Below are 20,511 nucleotides of genomic sequence, written 5' to 3'. Positions count from 1 at the left end.
ATAAAAAAAAAAAAAAAAAAAAAAAAAAAAAAAGGAAAAAGAAACAGCAGCCGCAGAGTGGAGCCAAGGGTAAAGAGAAAGGGATTACCCTCTCGTCTAACACTGGAACGCAGACCGGCTCTGTCCTACTGATGGAAAAGTATTTCTTAAAAAAAAAAATAAGGTTAGGCTTTGGGTTGATTTGGTTTTTTTTGTGTTGTGGGCTTTGTGTAATTTTTTTTTTTAAGCAAAAAATGTCATTCCTATTGGTAACGGAAGACAACTTCTGGTGTGCTTAGGGGAAGAAAAAAAAAAAAGTTTTTTAAAGTATAAAAGGAAACAAGCATAACCCGCCGGCCTCCCTCCCGGCCCGGGGCAGCGGGCTGGCTCGCGGGCACACGCAGCACCCCTCGCCCGTGGGTGCGTGGCTGCGGGCGCACACGCGTAGCGCCAGCCGTCGCGAAGCCATCCACGCAGCTGCATCCCGAGGCCCCGCGCCGTGCCGTGCCGCCGGAACGGCTCCGCAGGCAGGCCCCTCGGGGCGGCACGGCCCCGCTGCCCCCGGGACGGCAGCCACCAGTGCCCCTGGGGCCGGCGCAGGAGCCCGCCCGGCCCAGGCGGACCCCGGGGGCCGCGGGAAGGGGTCTCGCCCCGAACCTTACGCGTACCCCGCCCGCCTCTAACCGGGACGGCCCGCCCGGCGGCGGCAGGCAGGCGGGGGCCGCGGGGCGTCGGGGGGCGGGCGGGGGCGCGGCTGTGGGGCGGTGCCGCCGCGGCCCCGGTCCGCCTCCGGTAGGGGGCGGGCGCTCCGCCTCCAGGCCTTCCTCTGCCTCTGCGGCGGCGGCGGCTCCGCTCGGCTTCCTGCTCCTGGCCGGCGGGCGGGCCGGGGCAGCCTGCGGCGGGGCCGCGGAGGGGACGGGGCGGCGTGCCCGCGGCGGTGCAGCCCAGGTAGGGGCTCGCGTTCTCCGCGGGGCTGTGGCGAGGGCCGACGGCCGGGAGCGTCAGGCGCCTGCGCTCCTCTCCCTGGGGCGGCGGGCGGCCACTGCCCCTCCCGCCGGGGACCCGCGGCTGGCTCCGCCGCCCGGGTGCGCGCGTCGCGGTTCTCTGCGCGGGGCAGCCGCTGGCCGCCTGCCCTCGCCTCCCCCGCCGGCTTTCCCCGGCGGCGCAACTTCCCCGGGCCGCCTGGCCCTTTCCCCGTCCCCTCCCGCCCGGGAGCTGCCGCCGGGAGGGGTGAGGCGGGCCGTGGCCCCGGGCGCACATCAGCCGGTCGGCGCACCCGACCCCCGGGGCCCGTCGAGCCGAGCAGCCGGGCGGCGAGCGGGGCGGGTGTCGCCTCCCCCCTGCTGCCCCTTCCCTTCCGCTTCTCCGCCGGCCCGGCGCGGCGCGGCGCTCCCGGCCCGCTGGAGGCTGCGGCGGCGGTGCGGTGCCGGCAGCCGCTGGCCGCCCCGTGCCGGGGAGCGCTGGGCGCTTCGGTGCGCGCCGGGAGGAGGGGGCTGCGTGCGGTGGCGGCGCTCAGCGAGGGTCCTGTTAAATAAGTGAAGCGTTTGCGGTGCGGGCAGCCTCTTGCTGCTGAAACAAAGGCTTAGCGCGGTGGAGAGGCGGTGGTGCTGCTTTTCGGTGGGTTTGTGCTCTTTCTCCGTTGAGTGCGGGATGGTGGGCGCTGGTGGGGGTGGGGTGGAAGGCTCAACTCTTGTTTAACTAAAACACGAAATATACCATTATCAAAAACAGTCGTGAACTGGTAAGGAAGGAGAATGTGCTGTGTGCATCCTGGTTTGCAGAGGGATACTTGTCAAAGGAAAGTCTGTTCCTTTGGTTTCCAGCCTCGGAGTTGCTGAAGCAGGAAAAAATACAGTAATACTATACTTTTTTTTTTTTTTTTTTAGTAGCTAAGTGCTACCACACCTTAAGTTACATTTTTGCTTGAGCTGCTGACGGGCTAACTCAACTGATTTCTTTATCTTTCCATTTTCTGACATTTAAAGGAAGGTAAATGGCAGTGTAATAACTTCAGACTTTTGTAAAGGTCTCTGCATATACCGGGTATTCTTTGTAATATTCTGTGTCCCCCATACTGCTTTGCTGGTGAACCTAACTGACTAGCCCTCTTCTTCTAACAAAGTATTTATTTTATTGTTAATACTAATAGAACTATTAAGGAAAAAAAACTTAATAGAAATGGCTAATGGCTGGTTGATGACTGTATACAACAGTAGGTTTTTTTGGTTTTTTTTAAGCCTGTGACACTAATCAAGGTATGAATGTCTTCATTAGCACATATTCCCAGCCCCCAGGGATTTGTTTAAGTATGAAGAAATCTTTTCCATCCATTAGTTTGCATAGCTGTCTATGTGGCAAAACAAGTTTTGTAACTTACTTTAAACTTGCAGATAGGCCCATCAGAAGCTAATAGCCTGGTGGTTTGTGTAATAACATCTAATCATCTCCGGTTGGAGGATGCACTTGGTTTTTTGCAGGCCATAGTTTCCATCTCTTTCCAGCTGTCTGGACCATGTCACCCAGTAAGAGTGCAGAGTCAATACTTAGAAAAGTTGCTTCATGGTATCCAGAAGTTACTGCCTAGCCTCTCTAGGTACAGCCTAAGTGCTTCAGTGCATACGTGCTCTACACAGAATCATAGAAAAGTTTGGGTTGGAAGGGACCTTAAAGACCATCTAGTTCTGACCCCCATGCCGTGGGCAGGAATGCCTTCTACTAGGCCAAGTTGCTCCAAGCCCCATCCAACCTGGCCTTGAACGTTTCCAGGGATGGGGCAGCCACAACTTTTCTGGGCAACCTGTTCTACTGCCTCATCACCCACGTAGTGAAGAATTTCTTCCTACTATCTAATCTAAATCTACCCTCTTTGAGTTTCAAGCCATTATACCTTGTCCTGTCACTACATGCCCATATCAAAAGTCTCTCTGCAGCATTCTCATAGGCCCCCGTTAGGTACTGGAAGGCTGCTGTAAGGTCTCCTGGAAGCCTTCTCTTCTCCGGGCTGAGCAACCCCGACTCTCTCATCCTGTCTTCACAGGAGAGGTGCTCCAGCCCTCTGGTCATCTTTGTGGCCCTGCTGTGGCCTCATTCTGAGAGGTCCCTGTCCTTCTGTTGGGGGCTCCAGCGCTGAATGCAGTACTGCAGGTGGGGTCTCGTGAGAGTGGAATAGAGGGGGACAATCACCTTCCTTGACCTGCTGGCCAAGCTTCTTTTGATGCAGCCCAGGATACGGTTGGCTTTCTGGTCTGCCTGTGCAATTGTTGGGCCGTGTTGAGCTGCTTGTCATCCAGGACCCCGAAGTCTTTCTCCTCAGGGCTGCTCTCAGTCCGTCCTCCGCCCAGCCTGGGTTTGTGCTTGGGACTGCCCCAACCCACAGGCAGGACCTTGCACTTGGCCTTGTTGATGAGGTTCACACAGGCCCACCTCTCATGCCTGTCAAGTTCCGTCTGGATGGGCTCCCTTCCATCCAGCATTTCACTGCACCCCACAGCTTGGTGTCATCTGCAAACTTGCTGAGGGGGCACTTAATCACAGTGCCCAAGTTGCCAACAAAAATGTTGAACAGCGCTGGTCCCAGTATCAACATCACTTGTCACTGGTCTCCACATGGACATTGAGCCTTTAACTGCAACTCTTTGAGTGCAACCATCCACATTTAATAAGAATTCTCAGTACTTTAAGAAAAGAGTGATAATATAGATGGAATTTGATAATTGAGTGGAACTTTGGCAAGCTAGTATTTAAAAAGTGAACTCCTGAATGTTTAGTTTCCAGTTTTGTTTGGAATATTGGCATACTGTATGAGAAAGGGATTTTTTTTTTTTCCCTGTAAGGCCTTTAAGAGGGGTTGGTAACATGTAAGCTGAAAAAATACTGGTTTGCTTACAGATTATTTTGTAGTCCAAAAGATAAATCAGTAGCAGACACAGAGACTTGTTTCTTAAGATTTAAATTGTTCAAAGAGAAGTTTTTACTCACATAGAACTTAGGGTCTAGTTTCTAAACCTGCAGTCCCAGTGATGTCAGAGGGTTGACATGTGACTGTAAGGGCTGCAAGTCTTGCCACTTATATAGGAAATGAGTGCCTTCATGAGCCCTAATATAAATGATACATATGTTCAGGTTTAATTTTTTTCACTAAAATCTGCTAGAAAAAAGTAGGATTTAAGACATAATGACTGTAAACCTGCATGTTTTCTCTGCCAGTGGCCAGCTGCACAACCCTGTGACAATTATTTTGCTGTCAAAAGCACTGCAATTGGTGTAATTATTTCACAGTTTAGAATGATCCCTCTGGGAAGGCTCATACTGATCTGAAATTGTCCATAAATCTCAGGATTACCTCAGCAAAAATAGAATATTTAACAGGGTATGAAATCTTGGTGTCTTAAAATGACACTTCATGAGATGGCTGAGCAAATCTGACAGCCTGATGCTGCTGTGCTTTTCCTCCTGACACTCCTAAAAATTGTCTGCTAATCTGGCAGAAAATATATTCTCTTTTACTGGGGTAGCTTTCCTTAGTGATCAAAATCATGTGGAGAAATGGTGAGTGGGCTGGAGTGACCTGGCAGGTAAGCTCACTTTGCTCATAAATTTTCATGCTTCCTAGTACTCTCCAGGCATGAGGTTCAACAACAGGAGAACACGAAAGAGTGGTGATAAGGAGATAACTTTAAACTGCTGTTGCTGCTTGAAACCTCATTTCTTGGCACCAGAATTCTCAATTTGAATATATGCTAAAACATCTGTAACCTGTTAACTAGGTGCTCCTGGCTTTCTATTTCATTGTCTAAAGTGCTGTGGCTAACTGTAAATCCAAGCATAGCCTCCTCATGCTTTTCTTAATGGTATGTGCATCCCAAGAGGACTTCAGGATTTTTTTTCTTAAATAAATATTTTTTTTCTGGATAATTTGTAGTTCTAATTCTGTGCTGTAATTTGTTTGCATCTGCCTGCATCTTGACGTTATTCACAAATTTTAAAAGCTTACCCCAATTCACTAATCAAAGTAATCGATGATAATATTAAATATTTTACCAAGGCTTCCTGAAATCCAGTCATGCTTAAGTTTACACAAGGAGTTAGTTATCAATAGTTACTGTTTTGGAATTGTTCAACTATGTTATATGTTCCTTATATACAGTACCATATTTTTGTGATATAAAAATAGTTTGTGTCTTCATTTGCAGACAGAGCTGAAATTTTTTCCAGCTCTTTGTTGGAGCTCAGGGCGAAGAGGGTATGGAAGAGACTTTGTGGGAGAGCAGAGAAACTTTGGAAAACTGTCAGGGCAGAGAGAGCTGCTGGAGTAAACTCTGCCCTGGATTTAATGTGCGCTGCTGTTGAGTCAGTTTTAATGGCAGAAAGTTGCACAATGTGTTTATATGTACAAAAGCACAGTAGTTTTCATGGGTGTCCGGTTAAAATGTTAACATCAAAATAGGTGACACTTAGACTCCCATCTGTTCATAAGACTTGCTTTTTTGTGACTGGCTGACTGCCTTTCCTTCTCCCTCCCGTTTGTTGGGTTTTTTTGTTGTTTTGTTTTGTTTTTTTTTAATCTGAGAAGAAAGTAGCCATCTCCTAGTAGCAATGACTTTTTTTTTCTTGATCTGTTTTGGTATCGCTAGTTAGTTCAGTCATCATTTCACAAACATTTAAGCTGGTACTACTGCTGCTAGAGAGCTGCTGTCATGCCCCCAGATGCTTTTTTCTGCTTTTGGGTCAGCGCAGATACCTCACCTGGTACTTGCAAGAGCTGCTTGATGGAACTACCATGGGCTGGTTTTTGCTTGTCAGCTGAACATCAGTGACACCTGAATGGTTTGGAACTGTATTCAAGTTGATTCAGGCAGAAGTTTATTACAGGAATTCCTGTAATAATTAGTGAATTTCTTTTAACAGCATGATCCAGAGAGGCATGGCATCAGGAGCTGTTACAGTATACACTGATTGCGTATCTGTGACTTTGTCAGCTATGTATAGAGTCTCAGTGGTATGCTCACTGTGGTAAGCAGCCTTCTGTCACTGAGGGATGCTGTTCCTTAAATTAGTTCATGTATACTTAATGTGGCAAATTTTTCCATAGGTGATGACATGCAGTAATTTCCTATCCCATGTAACTTTAATTTGTCCCACCTATGATGATTCTTAGCTTTTAAAATATCAAAGGATAGAAGACAGCTATGTTGGATTTTGGTTGGTGGGGTGTGTACCAATGGTTAACTAAATATTGAAGTATACAAAGTATATATATATATATAAATAAAAATATAAAAAGAATACATTTCCCCTAGATTTTTTTTTTTTTGCTGTGAAGTTAATTCTTCTTGGATATGGTTTATGTGTTTGGTACTGGTCGCTGAAAGATTGCACCTAGCCAGGAGGTATGTTATGGATCTTTGTTCTAATCCCTTCATGCTCAGAAACTAGTCTGGAGACTGAAATTTTTGTTGCTGTTTGTGTCTTCAGTAGGAAGGAGTGAGTCACTCTAGAGCTGTTAAGTATCATGTGACTGACCAACTTCCTCTCTATTTCTGAGCATCTTCCACCTCATCACTCACAAATGATGGCTTGTCTAGTGCTGACACAGGTGAGTAGCAATGACTTGCCTGTACCACAGGAGCACTGGGATTCTGAGTGCCTTATGCAGCATGGAGGTTATTGTCATGGAATCATTTAGGTTGGAAAAGACCTTTGAGATCATAAAGTCCAGCCGTTAACGCAGGACTGCCAAGTCTATTACTAACCATGTCCCTAAGCACAATGTCTATGCGTTTTTTAAACGCCTCCAGGGGTGGCGATTCCACCACCTCCCTGGGCAGCCTGTTCCAGTGCTTCAGCACCCTTTCGGTGAAGAAGTATTTCCCAATATTCAATCTAAACCTGCCCTGGCAGAACTTGAGGCCATTTCTTCTTGTTCTGTTGCTTGTTACTTGGGAGAAGAGACCAACCCCCACCTGCCTGCAGCCTCCTGTCAGGCAGCTGTAGGGAGTGATAAGGTCCCCCCTGAGTCTCCTCCTCTCCAGGCTAAACACCCCCAGTTCCCTCAGCTGCTCCTCACAAGACTTGTGCTCCAGATCCCTCACCAGCCGCATTGCCCGTCTCTGGACACGCTGCAGCCCCTCTGTGTCCCTCTTGCAGTGAGGGGCCCAGAGCTGAACACAGGGTTTGAGGTGCGGCATCACCAGTGCCCAGTACAGGGGGGCGATCACTGCCCTGGTCCTGCTGGCCACACTATCTCTGACACAAGCCCAGATGCTCTTGGCCTTCTGGGCCACCTGGACACCCTGCTGGCTCATGTTCAGCCGGCTGTCAACCAGCACCCCCAGGTCCTTTTCCTCCAGGCAGCTTTGCAGCCACTCTGCCCCAAGCCTGTAGCGCTGTGTGGGGTTGGTGTGACCCGAGTGCAGGACCCGGCACTTCTTCTTGTTGAATCTCGTAGAACTGGCCTCAGCCTGTCCAGATCCTTCTGTAGAACCTTCCTACCCTCAAACAGATCAACACTCCCCCCCAACTTGGTGTTGCCTGCAAACTTACTGAGGGTGCACTCGATCCCTTTGTCCACAGTGTTGATAAAGGTGTTAAACAGGACGGGCCCTGGAGAACACCACTTGTGACCGGCCACCAACTGGAGGTGACTCCATTCACCACCACTCTTTGGCCTTGGCCATCCAGCCAGCTTTTATCCCACAAAGAGTATAGCTGTCCAAGCCCTGAGCAGCTAGTTTCTCCAGGAGAGCGCTGTTGGAGATGCTGTCAAAGGCTTTACTAAGGTCTAGGTAGGCAGCATCCACAGCCTTTCCCTCATCCACTAGGTGGATCATCTTGTCATAGGAGATCAGGTTCGTCAAGCAGGACCTGCCTTTCATAACCCCATGCTGGCTGGGCCTGATCCCCTGGTTGTCCTGCACGTGCTGTGTGGCACTCGGGATTGACCTGCTCCATAACCTTCCCTGGCACTGAGGTCTGACAGCCCTGTAGTTTCCTGAGTCCTTGTACCTGCCCTTCTTATAGATGGGTGTCACCTTGGCTAACTTCCAGTCTTCTGGGACCTCTCCAGTTCATCAGGACTGTTGATAAATGATGGAGAGCAGCTTGGCGAGCTCATCCACCAGCTCCCTCAGTATTAGTCACCAACAGCAGTCTCTTACCTGCAATATGGTCCCCCTTGGCCCCTCTGCGTGTTGGGCCTGCTGTGCTGTGGCTACCCCTCCTCCCCAGAGCTGACGCAGAGGATGCTTTCTCTGCTGGGTGCTCCACTCAGCCAGTGGCATGTGCTTTATCCTGCCAAGGCCCAAAGGCCTGCCAAAGTGCTGCCTCACATGGGAGACGTGCGGATGAGACGTGGCCCTTTGGTGGAGCACAGGGTTTTGTATCTCTTGGAGCAATAGGAGGGGGGGATGCTAACAGTGCTCTGAGAGGTGACTGTCATCAGGGAATACCTTCCTCAGAGGCACGTGGCTGCTTAGCAAAGGTTAACATCCTTCTTCACTGTGAGGCCTCAGATCGTGCTGAGCTTTTCTTAAAGAACATTAAATGCTGGGTAGTATCATAAGTCCTTTTCTTTGTCAGCAGTGTGTGGTGATGTCCTTTGCTACTATCAGTACCCTTTATCCTCACTGACTTGCAAAGTATGTAGGAGCTCATGCATCACTATGTGGTCTCACTGTGCAGCTCTGTGATGAGGCTGGTGTAGTGGTCTGTGCAGTAAATCTCACTCATAAGATGATGGTCTCATTCTGACATTTTAAAGCCACTATCTAGAGGCTGGTTGTGCCTGAGGAGAAGAATAGTACGGAGGAGCAGGGCTGGTCTTCCTGCAGTAAGCTTACAAAATCATAGAAAAGTTTGGGTTGGAAGGGACCTTAAAGACCATCTAGTTCTGATCTCCATGCCGTGGGCAGGAATGCCTTCTACTAGGCCAAGTTGCTCAAAGCCCCATCCAACCTGGCCTTGAACATTTCCAGGGATGGGGCAGCCACAGCTTTTCCGGGCAACCTGTTCTACTGCCTCATCACCCACGTAGTGAAGAATTTCTTCCTACTATCTAATCTAAATCTACCCTCTTTGAGTTTCAAGCCATTATACCTTGTCCTGTCACTACATGCCCATATCAAAAGTCTCTCTGCAGCATTCTCATAGGCCCCCGTTAGGTACTGGAAGGCTGCTGTAAGGTCTCCTGGAAGCCTTCTCTTCTCCAGGCTGAGCAACCCCGACTCTCTCATCCTGTCTTCACAGGAGAGGTGCTCCAGCCCTCTGGTCATCTTTGTGGCCCTGCTGTGGCCTCATTCTGAGAGGTCCCTGTCCTTCTGCTGGGGGCTCCAGCGCTGAATGCAGTACTGAGGTGGGATCTCATGAGTGGAATAGAGGGGGACAATCACCTTCCTTGACCTGCTGGCCAAGCTTCTTTTGATGCAGCCCAGGATACGGTTGGCTTTCTGGTCTGCCTGTGCAATTGTTGGGCCGTGTTGAGCTGCTTGTCATCCAGGACCCCGAAGTCTTTCTCCTCAGGGCTGCTCTCAGTCCGTCCTCCGCCCAGCCTGGGTTTGTGCTTGGACTGCCCCAACCCACAGGCAGGACCTTGCACTTGGCCTTGTTGAACTTCATGAGGTCCACATGGGCCCACCTCTTGAGCCTGTCAGGGTCCCTCTGGGTGGTCTCCCTTCCCTTCAGTGTGTCACTGCACCCCACAGCTTGGTGTCATCAGCAACCTTGGACCTATAAAGGAATTATTTGTAAAGCTCCTTTCCTGTTTCTGCTTGCTTGCTTGCTTGATAACTTTATTTAAAATGGGCCCCAGCATGAAATGATGCATTGTAACCATAGCCTGAAATATCTCGGTGGTCGTGTGTGATTATACTAAATCATAGTAATTACACGTATGTTAATTCTTCTTCAGGCTGTAACCTTTTTGTATTGTGCTTCTATTGAGAATTGCTGTATGGGACAGGATGCATGGTAGTGGTGCATTATTCTGGTAACTGGTTTGGTGGTATTTTTATTGTTACAAATATGCAATAGCAGCTGTCGTACACTTGAAATGTCTACTGGATTCTGGCAACAACTCATTTCAAGTGAGGTGTGATGATGTTGCAGATAAATGCATTGCAAAGCTTTACTTACTCCTTCCTGTTGTGAAGGGATTGAACAGACTTTGCTGTATTATGAGATCGAGGTGGTAGTTTATTTCTTAAAAAAAAACAGAAGACAAATCAGTGGTTTTGAACATTTGAACAGGTGGCAACTCAGCAGTGCTTCAGTTATGAAATATTTCGTTCATCATTTGGCAGATTAAAGTTAAACTTTATTGTCTTAAATCTCTGTTGTAAGGTCTATGTACTTTGTGATGAAGTTAGAAAGCAAGTGGGTGAATGTGTTTCAGCAAATTGTCCTTGAGGATTTTATCTATCTGAATTTCTCTATGTGACTTTTTCCAGCCTGGGAAATACAGGGTTGAGTTTCTCTTTATTAGGTACATTAGCAGCAATGGTACAGTTCACTTTATCACATATAGTATGGATTTTAGGGACAGTAAATTAAAACCCATTTTTAAATATATGGCCCAGTAAATTTTGTGTAGTATTTGGGAAGAGTATACGAAGTGTGTATTGGGTGCTTATGAGGTTTGGAGCTTTGGTAGTTTTGTTTTGTTTTGTTTGGGGTGGGTGGGTGTTTGGGGTTCTTTTGTTGTTGTTGGTTTTTTAATTGCAAAAAGAATGCCGATTGAGTTTCATTCTCAGTGGGATGGATGCCTTAGTACTTTTACCTTGGGCTTCCCAGGCTTCAGGAGGATTTTTCTGTGTCTGAAACTGACCAGTTTGTGTGTTGCTGAAGGTGAAAGTATTGGATTGGTGGCACTAGCATAAGCTTGCATGGTCAGTGATTTCAGTGGTCATTTGGAAAATATTTGTTTTGCACATCAGGTATCAAAACATTCTGGCATAATGCTTCTTCTCATGTATGTTTCCCTTCTTACAAGTGAAACCACATAGTCATATTTGTGACATAGGTCATGCAATATTAGCTGAATTACCTATTTTTAAGTATGGGTTTCATTTGCTAGATTTACAGGGTTTTCATTTGCAGTTGATAGAAATAAAATCTGGTTTTAATGAGCAAATACTTCGGATCTAATTCAGTGTAGTCAGAATACCAAGCTGAATCTTACACCTATGTTAAAGAGTACAATTCCGGTGGTATCATTTTTGTAAGAGTTAATTATTATACTTCATGGTAGTATTTGTCTCAAAGGAGAGAAAAAAAATCCATACTGGGGAGTCTGTAAATTGTTCTGTGTGGGCAAACCTTTTGCCTGTGTGGAGTTCTGCCATAACCACAAGGAATTCATATAGGTGTAGGAGTGCCTGTAGGGAAGAACTACTTGTGTCACAGCCTGTGTCATCAGAACATACAAATGGTGCATGATTATGCAATAAAATCGAACTACAGTATTACTACTCTAAGAATTCAATTCTTTTCTATGTGTGCTCTTCACCAGTTTCAAATTAAATTAATTTTGTAAAGGTGGTGGAGAAACTATGCATAGTCTAGCAGAAGGCAATCATCTGGGTAAGGAAATGCATCTTGTATTTGAATAAAATGATTATGTTAGAAGCCTGGATTCCTAGTCAAATTTAGACTTGGAGTGATTTTGACTGTCTCAGCTGTTCAGTCCATGGCATGTAATTCAGGTTGGCACAACCACTGGTTTAAAACCAGAGCTCACATAAGAATAGCTAATGCTGTCCCTGAAATACCTAATCCACTGTGTAATTTTGTGTAGAACACCACCACCACTCTGAACTGCTTGAAAATTACAGACTGAAATAGCTATTACCAGAGGCAGAATTAAACAAAATGTTTCACTGATTGCATTTTATGAGATAGGAAAAGGTACAATGTTTTGGGTTTTTTTTTTTCAGTTGTTCTCTGACAGGAAGCAAAATGTATCTGCTAATCATTGAGGAAGGCGGTTTGTGCTGCAAAAAATAAACACTGTCCTAATCTGCTCATGACTCAGAAATAAAAATAAATGCTCAAGCCTTTTTTTTTTTTTTCTCTCTCCCCTTTGTACCTTTGGTACTAAGTAATTTTGAATGCCTATCTAATTCTGGTACAGTGTACTTGGTATGCTATTCATATTAACAGATAGTAAATACAGATAAAACCAGCTATAACATTATTTGATCATTTTTGAAAGTATACAAACCTTTAAATCCTGTTAGGGGGGTTCCCTCTAAATATAATTAAAAGCATATCAGGCTGATGCAGATTTAGTATTATATATATGGGTACAGATTTCCATATAATGGTGTAGAAATAGGGGATTAATTTTGTAGAAGATACTAACTTGCACCTTGTAGGCTACCTGGGTTAAGAAAACCCCTCTCTTGTACTTTTCCAGACTTTTATGATGATTTAAAGCCTTTTTTTTTTTTTTTTTTTAATTTCTTGTTTATCCTTGTAGCTGGAAAGTTGTTTTTCTTCAGCACTATGGCTACATATATTTAAGCAGCAACCAGTAGATATTGAGATAGTCCATCTCAGCATCTTTTAAAAGAATTTTTAAATTGCACCTTGGAGACAAGAGAAGGAGGCGTCCATTCCTTACTTTTCTCTCTTTGTTTTCACAGTTCCTTGCAAAGCAAACCTGATTCTTTTAGCCCTTAGTTGTTTTATTTAGGTCATGTAATTGTTATCTAGATTCTTCTACTTGGGGATTATGCTTTAAGATAGACTAAAAAAACTACATAGGGGTCTCAGTTAAAAGTCTAGGTAGCGCATAGAGCAGCGTATTTTTTGTTTCTTTAGGCAGAGCAGAATAATTACTTTTTGTCTCACACACAGCAATCCTGTTGGTACAGCTCACAATGAGGAGTTATGCTTCTGCAGCAGTACTACATTGTTGACTCCAATATTAGAGAGCTACTATAATCTCTCAAAATTTTTTTTTTCATTACTGCTGCCTGTTTGGCTGCACTTCATGTCTGTTTTGAAGTGTATTACTTTCTGGTTTGCTCAATATCATTGTTGATTTTGGGACCTTTTTCTAATAAGCTGAGGTCAGAATTCAAAATTATCTTGACCTTCTAAATTCTTGCCTCCCATCTTTGCTTGTTTTTGCATGCCTGTTTCATAAGTATAATCTATGCATGCTATCAAATTGCTAATGGAAATACTGTTACCCTGAGAATGAAGCAGACTAATCTGCATGTTTTGTTATTTTCCGTAAGAAGTTTTCAAATATGACTGTAGTACAGAAGTACATTCCAGGCCCAGTGATGGGCTTGGCAGTCCTGGATTAGCAGCTGGACTCGATCTCAAAGGTGTTTTCCAACCTAAATGATTCTGTGGTTCTAAGTCGCCAAAGTTTTTGTGCACAGTAAGTAGGGCAGAGGTTGGTGTCCTGGTTTCAGCTGGGATGGCGTTAATTAGCTTAGGAGCTAGCACAGTGCTGTGTTTTGGCTTTGATGTGAGACTTTTCAGTCCCTCAGGCCTTCTTAGCAAAAAGGCTGGAGGGGCACGAGGGGTTGGGAGGGGACACAGCCAGGTCTGCTGACCTGAACCAGCCAAAGAGGTATTCCATACCATGGGACGTCGTGCTTGGTATATATATACCTGGGGTTGGCTGGGGCAGGGGGGTTGTTGCTTGGGGACTGGCTGGGCATCGGTCCGTTGTGTTGTGCACCTCGTGTTCCTTTCTTCCTCTGGATCTTCTTCTTTCCCTCACCCCTTCCATTATAACTGTTACCGTCATTATTGCTCTTTCATTTTTATTCTGTTTCAATTACTAAATTGTTCTTATCTCAACCTTTGAGTTTTACATTCCTTTCCAACTCTCCTCCCCATCCCTCTGGGTGAGGGGGGAGGGAGTGACCAGCTGTGTGGTACTTAATTACCAGCCGGGGTTAAACCACAACGGTAGGGCACATGTCACTTGGGCACAGTGTCATGTATGCCATGGCACCATTGCTGGGCAAGATTGTTGAGCAAGGCTGATAAAGAATTGGCCAAACTGAATTACATTTAGCTCATGACTGAAATCTGGACTTCATTCAGTATTGTGTCAGTGTGGCATATTAATAAGAACTATTTGTGTGTATTTTATCAATTACTTTACTGACTTTAATACAACTTCCTCTTGCACCTTGATTCTGGGAAGAAAATTGGTTTGATGACCATCATATCTGATACATGAACATTGAAAGAACTCACTCTTGGCATGTTAGAACCTTTGTATTATTTAATAAAACATGATGATTTGCTTGGCAGGATTATTTACTCGTAGTTTTCCTAAATGAAGTTATAATACAAGCTCCCTGTGTGAAGTATCTGGCAGGGTCCCCTTGAGAGACACAGGTCACTTCCAAAAGCAAGTGTCTGCTGTTCCGCTGATTGAAGCTAGTTTTAGTATGTATCAAAACATCTGTAGCTGCTATGTGGTTCCTACATACTAAGTTTGTCAGATTTGTGTTGTCTGTCATCCTCACACAGAGCAGAGTGGGGGAAAGCCCTTTTCACTCTTCCCTTTTTTAATGTAAGCTGCTGTTTTCTCTTTTTCTTATACTTCTGTTGCCCTGTGTATAGTATTTTGGCTGTCGTGAGGGATACTTGGAATGGCTTTGGCACTGGAAATTGCAACATCTGGAAACTGCCCCTGCCTTGGGACAAAATACAATGCACAAGGGTGGGTGGAGTAAAAAAAAAGCAACCAGTAACCTCAGCTCCCATCCATCTTTTCGCATATCCACTCCCTAGTAGTTTTCATCCAGAATAAATAACTCTTTCTGCACAGACAGATGTGCAACTCCATGTAGGGAGCTGGACAATGATATGCAGCGTTCAAAACCAATTTATAAACTTGTAACTTTTTGTCTTCTCTGGTTCAGTGCGATGGCTACCTTTTCCTTCCTATCCTTGAGGGATTGAGCAATGCATGTGCTGGGCTTTGCCGAAAGAACAGTTTCTCAGCTTACTAATATGACAGCACCAGCTTCCTGCCTGTCTGCTAATTTTTCTCTTATTCCTATTGTAGAGTCAGTCATGTTCTGTTGGTTCAGAGAGAACTTTCTATGTCAGTTTAACAAAGCATTCCCTTCATCTTTGTTTTTTACTACCATTTCACAGCTTTACACACTGGAATGTTACCATCTCGCTGGAACAGCATGGCTCGCTAGCTGAGCTTGGCTGAAGGTGAGCACTGCTGAAGCCTTGTAAGAAAAATATCTGCCAGCTACTGACAAGACACCTGACCCTGCTAGCCTGTAGACCACGATGTCTTTGTAGTTTTGTGTGGACATTGCTTATGTAGTTGAGAGAGGTCACTGGTCTGAACGTCTTGCCACTGATTTGGCTCCTGTGAATTAATGATGACAGGCAGCGAGGCTCAGAAAGCTCTTCAGCAGATGTGGTTGGTGAGAAAGGACATGTCCACACCTTTAGCGTTGAGTGAGGTCGTAGGAAAAGGAGAGCACACTCCTCCAGCCTCATGAAGAGTTGCACAAGATTTCTTTGACAAATAGGAATATTGGAGGTTTAACAGGATAGCTGAAATTCACAGTGATACTCATCCTGTGAATGAATGTGTGTGCCCTGTGCAGGTATTTGACTGTGCTTACTGTAACTACAGTTTGTTCTGACTTAAAACACCTTTACTGCTGTCTGTGATAGATACAGACTTGCAGTTTGCCACATCTCTCCTTCCAGTAGGCCACCCTGGGAAAGAACAACTTCCTTTCTCTTGGTGTAAAGGAAAACCAGCATCTGAAGGCACCAGCTTTAGGTTCTTCTGCACATCATTTCTTGTTTCAAGGCTCTTGGTGCTGCATGCGTGGGATTTTTTCATTTCTGCTGCCTAAGTTTTAGACCTTGACTGATAAACCTCTGAAGTTCTGCACTAAGAAAACAATCTGCAGGAAAAGAAAATCCATGTTTCACAGACAGACTGTATAACGCTTCCCAGAACTTTCCATTTTACTTTGACTTCTAGATATTGGTCACCTCTATTGCCTGTTTTGTGGTGCTCTCCTTGGCCTTTTCATCTGTGTAGAGTTCTGCTGTACTCATCTGATTGCTGTCTGTAGACCCTGCTAGAGACTGCACTGCTACCTCAGTCTCTGACAAGTGATGGGTGTGAGGCTTCTTGTACTGCCTGACAAAGATAAATTATGCTAATGTAGTAATAAAGTGATTATTTATATTACTGGGCTTTCATAAGTCAAGAAGATTCTGAAGTTGCAATTATTCTGTCCCGCTTGATGGAATCTTATATCAGAGGAGAAAAATAGTGTTTGGGTTTTTTTAGCCCATTCCTAAAGCAGTCAAAGAGGGAAAAAAAAAGTGTTTCTGCATCTGAGTCTGAGCAACCTTGGTTGTGGTCCTGTGTTCTTTGTTTTTAAATGATCCTAAAACACTCACTTAGAAACTCCAAATCCATGTTTATATCACTTCTGTAATTCCCATTATGAGTTCTAATGGGGGATAATGGCCTATAAGTATTCATAGGGGCTCGTGGGCTGTCCTATTTTATTCCTGTTCTGTCTTGAATTAAAAAAGACCCTTTAAGACAGTACTGTATAGGAAGAGGACTTGGCATTCATAAATTATTCCTTTGCAGCTGGAAAATGCTGTGCAATGTTTTATCTGTACTGTAGAATTCCTGTATTTATTCTGTAGATCAACCCCACATTTTTTTGATATGCTGTAATTTAGGCGAAGAATCAAAATCACTTTTAAAATTCCTTTCAAGTTGAGGCGTAACATACTCATTTTTACTTCTTCTAAATCAAAACCATTTCACACTTAAAAATGCATCTTACCTGTTATGTGTTGGCTGATGGCAACAAATAATAATCAGACACAGGCGGGTGGGTGTGCTGGGATAAAGGCATTCTGCAGTCAACATTGGATTGTGATCGTTTCACTGTAGTTTCTGTTGATTTTGTTCATATTCCTGCTTTCATGTCTTGAACTCATTATATGTTTTTGTTTATAGTGTAAAAGAAGTAACTTTTTTCCAGCACTGGCTTAAAACAAGCTTGTGGTTGTTCAAACTACAGACAGTGTTTATTTTAATGTTGATATATTTCTTGGGGCAGGGAGGGGAGAGGAAGTTGCTTAGAATAATTCTGTTCACAGTTATATAAAATGAGTTTATCTGCCCTGGAAGATTCTTTTTGCCTTCTTACAAGACAGATAACTACTAGACTTTCACTGAAAGAAGGTATTATATATGGATATGATATATGTGGTTATAAATATTATGGACATACTATGTCTGTAATATGCTATGTGATTTCCTGTGTAGTACAACCTTAGCATTCAAGAACATTTGTCTGCTTTTCAAACTTCATTGATTGTTTTCAGATTCTTATGGAGTAGAAGTATTTCTATACTTGTATTTGTTTTTTTCCGGTTTATTTCTCTGCTGGGTGTTTTCTTGGAAACTCTAAGCAACAGAGCACAATGACAGTGTCTGTGGCAAAGATGATCTGGACACAATTCATGGAACTTACAAATAATGAGTTAAGTGAAGGCAACAGGTTGTTTGCTTAATGTCAGTTTCTCCTCCCTAGTGTAGACCATGAGATCCACTTTTTTGATCTCCAAATTATTATTTGCATTTCCTGACTTTTAATAACAGTAATTTTTCAAATAATTTCTAAAGATAATGGTTTTTGATGATTTTTGAAATCATCATAGGACTGCAGTGTTAAGGATGCTGTAGCTTTTGTGATGGGGGCGTAGGAACAGCTACTTGGATTAGAATGGTAGTTCATTATGTGATTTCAAATTTGGCCTTAATGTAGATGATCCAGCAAGATCCCTGAATGCCAGTAGTTGGGGTTTTTCTTCCATATTAAATGTATTTATGCAGCAAAATACAAACTTAGAAATAGGGGGGTTTAATACAGAAGGGAAATACTGATTACAGACTGTGATTTGTCTGAATGCCTTGTATTTTTGAAAGTAACTGAGAGCTTTTTCTTATGATGATAAGAATAGAAGCAATGAGATGAACAGTTCAGGTAGCATAATGTTTTTGAGCAAATTCTAGTTTTAGTTAATTTAAAAGAAATTTTTACATGCTTAGTCTGCTTAAATGTTCTAAAACAAATTACTGTGTTTCTAATAGATATGTTGTATTTCATTAGTAAAGATTACAATGTTTGACACACCTGATTTGCATAGACACCGTGTCAGTGCTGAGGGTGCCAAGTGGCTGCAGGTGTCTATGCAGCACAGTCTTTGCTCTGTGCTTCTTGAGTTGGGAGCGGGGGGAAACTTGAGAACGATGATGTTCAGGCTCCGTGCAGTGTGGGCAGAACATAACCGTGGTGCAGAGCCAGCAGCAGCTGTGGCTCTGCAGGCAGAGGGCAAGAGATCTGCTACAGTCCAGGGACAAGGGGTTGCTTGAGAATGCAGTAGCCTTTGAGCAGTCTGTGTAGCTTGTGGCCTGTCCTGACTTTGTGGTGGCAAGCTCTTCTCAGGAAGAAAGTTTTTCGTGTGCTTATGTGTTGTTTGCTCGTAGGTGATGATTTTCAGTTCATTCTGAAATAGTTCTAGGCTGGTGCTTCTGTCAGCGTTGACAATCACGTGAATCTTCTGAATGCTGCCATGAGTGGCAAATGTATTACAATTCTGTAATGTGCAGATTAAAGTATTAGGATAACCTCCTTCTAGTTTCATTGAGTGCAGTTGATGCAGTATCCTAAAGGCCAAAATACTTTAATCTTTCTCCCTGTAATGCATAGTTTGCTAGGTTATATTACCAAATAACTTGCATCTGAAAGTTGCTAGGATTTTGAAGCAATGCAGATGGAGTTGTTGATGTTTATCGCATAGTTTAGGAAATCAAAGACTGCTCGTACATAGCACTATTAAATACTTACGTTGCAGATTGAAGAGTTGAAAGTATAATGGAATTTGTAGCGGATTTGATGAAATTAATTTAATGTTTTTTCAAAACAGTTGTTTTGTGGAGTAACAAAGCAATACATCAGAAATCCATCTTAAGTCTCATCCCTTTACTGTGAGTGTTAAGAATTAGATATTCAGGGTGATAGTAATTAATGTTACTGGCTAGAAAAATCTGTGTTGGTTTTTGCTTATTTGGCTGTAATTACAATTATGTGCCTTTTTTTTTCCCTAGGTGGCTATTTTAATGCAGTAGTGTCATTAGTGTTGGCTGAAGACTAAACATGAGAATAGCGGGTAAGTATGCTCAGTAAAATCAGACTTTTGCCGCTTGTGAAACAAGTGCTATAAACAGCATTAACAACTTGTGACCATATGGTTTTAAAATAACCTTAACTGGCATAACAGGCACTGCTGTTGCATTTTAGTTGATCTTTAATGAAACTCATTTTGGAATTTGGGACAGTCCAAGAGCAAGCAGCTGGTTAAAACGCTTCAGCTGATCTGCAGTGACTGATTAAGGTGCCATGACTTGACATACTTTGACTGCTAATTCAGCAAGATGATGAAGGAATAAGGAAATAGCCAGTTGATGTCTTAAGCAACTTTTTTCCATGCCTCACACCTCGATCAAAAGTGCTATGGACTGTTATAAGAGTGTGTGAAACTTCCTGAATGGTTACTGGGAGGTTGAAAGCTATAAAAGCCTTTTCATGGAGGTAAGTTACTGTCGTAAGGGTTTGAGAAAGTGAGTCTACTTGACAGAAGGTATAGTGGCTGTGAAAAGACCTTTGCCAATATAACACGGCAATAAAATATTATTTTTGACGTTTCCTTGCAGTAGAATAGCCTGTGTGGCAATTGAATGGTTTTGAGTTTCTGATGCATCGCGCTTTTATCGATAGTTGTAGTGTTACCTTGCAGAAGGAGCAACTAGTTGGCTCTCCTAGGGGAGAATGACACCCTCTTTTCCAAGAGTTGCATGTTAACCTTCTTAATACATTAAATTAGTCCTGATTTTTGTCACTGTTTCTAAAGTTGTTTTATTAACCTCAAAATGTATAACTGGGAGCAACCTGCTAAAGTAAATCTGATAAAGAACTGGCAAATGCTGCAATTTTTAGAAGATGGCTAAATCATCTAGAAAATTACTTTTCCAAACCTCTTCTTTTTGTTTGTTTTGTTTTTTTTTTCTTCCATCTAGCTACTTTTGTTGCCAAAACCCACAGACAAAGAAGATATGGCAGTTCCTGTAGAATGTTTAACCTGCAAGAAACAGGCTAGTTTTGGTTCAAGTGCTAGAAGAATTTTCTGGGAGATTTCTTACTTCTCCCTTAGAGGGAGTGCTCACAGTTCAGTTGAAAGGCTCAAGATGTAGAGTGGAGGGGATGGTTGGTACTCAGACTGAGTTCTTGTTCATCTCTCCTACAATCTGCTGAAAGAACGTGCTCTCCAAGTGCCACTTGCTAGATGACACATTCCAAACTCTGGTAGCATGATGTCTTTGCAAGCAGTGTTGTGAAAACCTTTTCTCCACTTCTTAATGTATGCTCAGATAATCTGTTTTCTTTAGTGCTTACACGTGGTTCATTTCCCTTCAAGTGCAATACT

The 20,511-nt window shown here is 44.0% G+C and overlaps 1 protein-coding gene across 4 annotated transcripts in view; it reads left to right on the top strand.

Annotated features, from left to right (window-relative positions):
* The first annotated feature begins 771 nt into the window (after nt 1-771).
* Nucleotides 772-20,511, top strand: part of FAM3C (FAM3 metabolism regulating signaling molecule C) — a 33,472-nt gene continuing 13,732 nt past the window's right edge. For 2 of the 4 annotated variants that reach the window (XM_055711705.1, XM_055711704.1), the window contains exons 1-2: nt 773-927; nt 19,136-19,197. In XM_055711705.1, the coding sequence (XP_055567680.1) occupies nt 19,185-19,197 (13 nt within the window). In that variant the 5' untranslated portion in view covers nt 773-927; nt 19,136-19,184. Of the gene's footprint in view, nt 928-1,503; nt 1,597-19,135; nt 19,198-20,511 lie in introns of those variants that run through there. The other 2 variants (XM_055711707.1, XM_005441775.4) reach the window with 2 other exon arrangements.

This window comes from Falco cherrug, chromosome 5 (assembly GCF_023634085.1).
Source record: "Falco cherrug isolate bFalChe1 chromosome 5, bFalChe1.pri, whole genome shotgun sequence".
Lineage (NCBI taxonomy): Eukaryota > Metazoa > Chordata > Aves > Falconiformes > Falconidae > Falco > Falco cherrug.
This window is presented reverse-complemented; position numbering and strand designations above follow the sequence as displayed.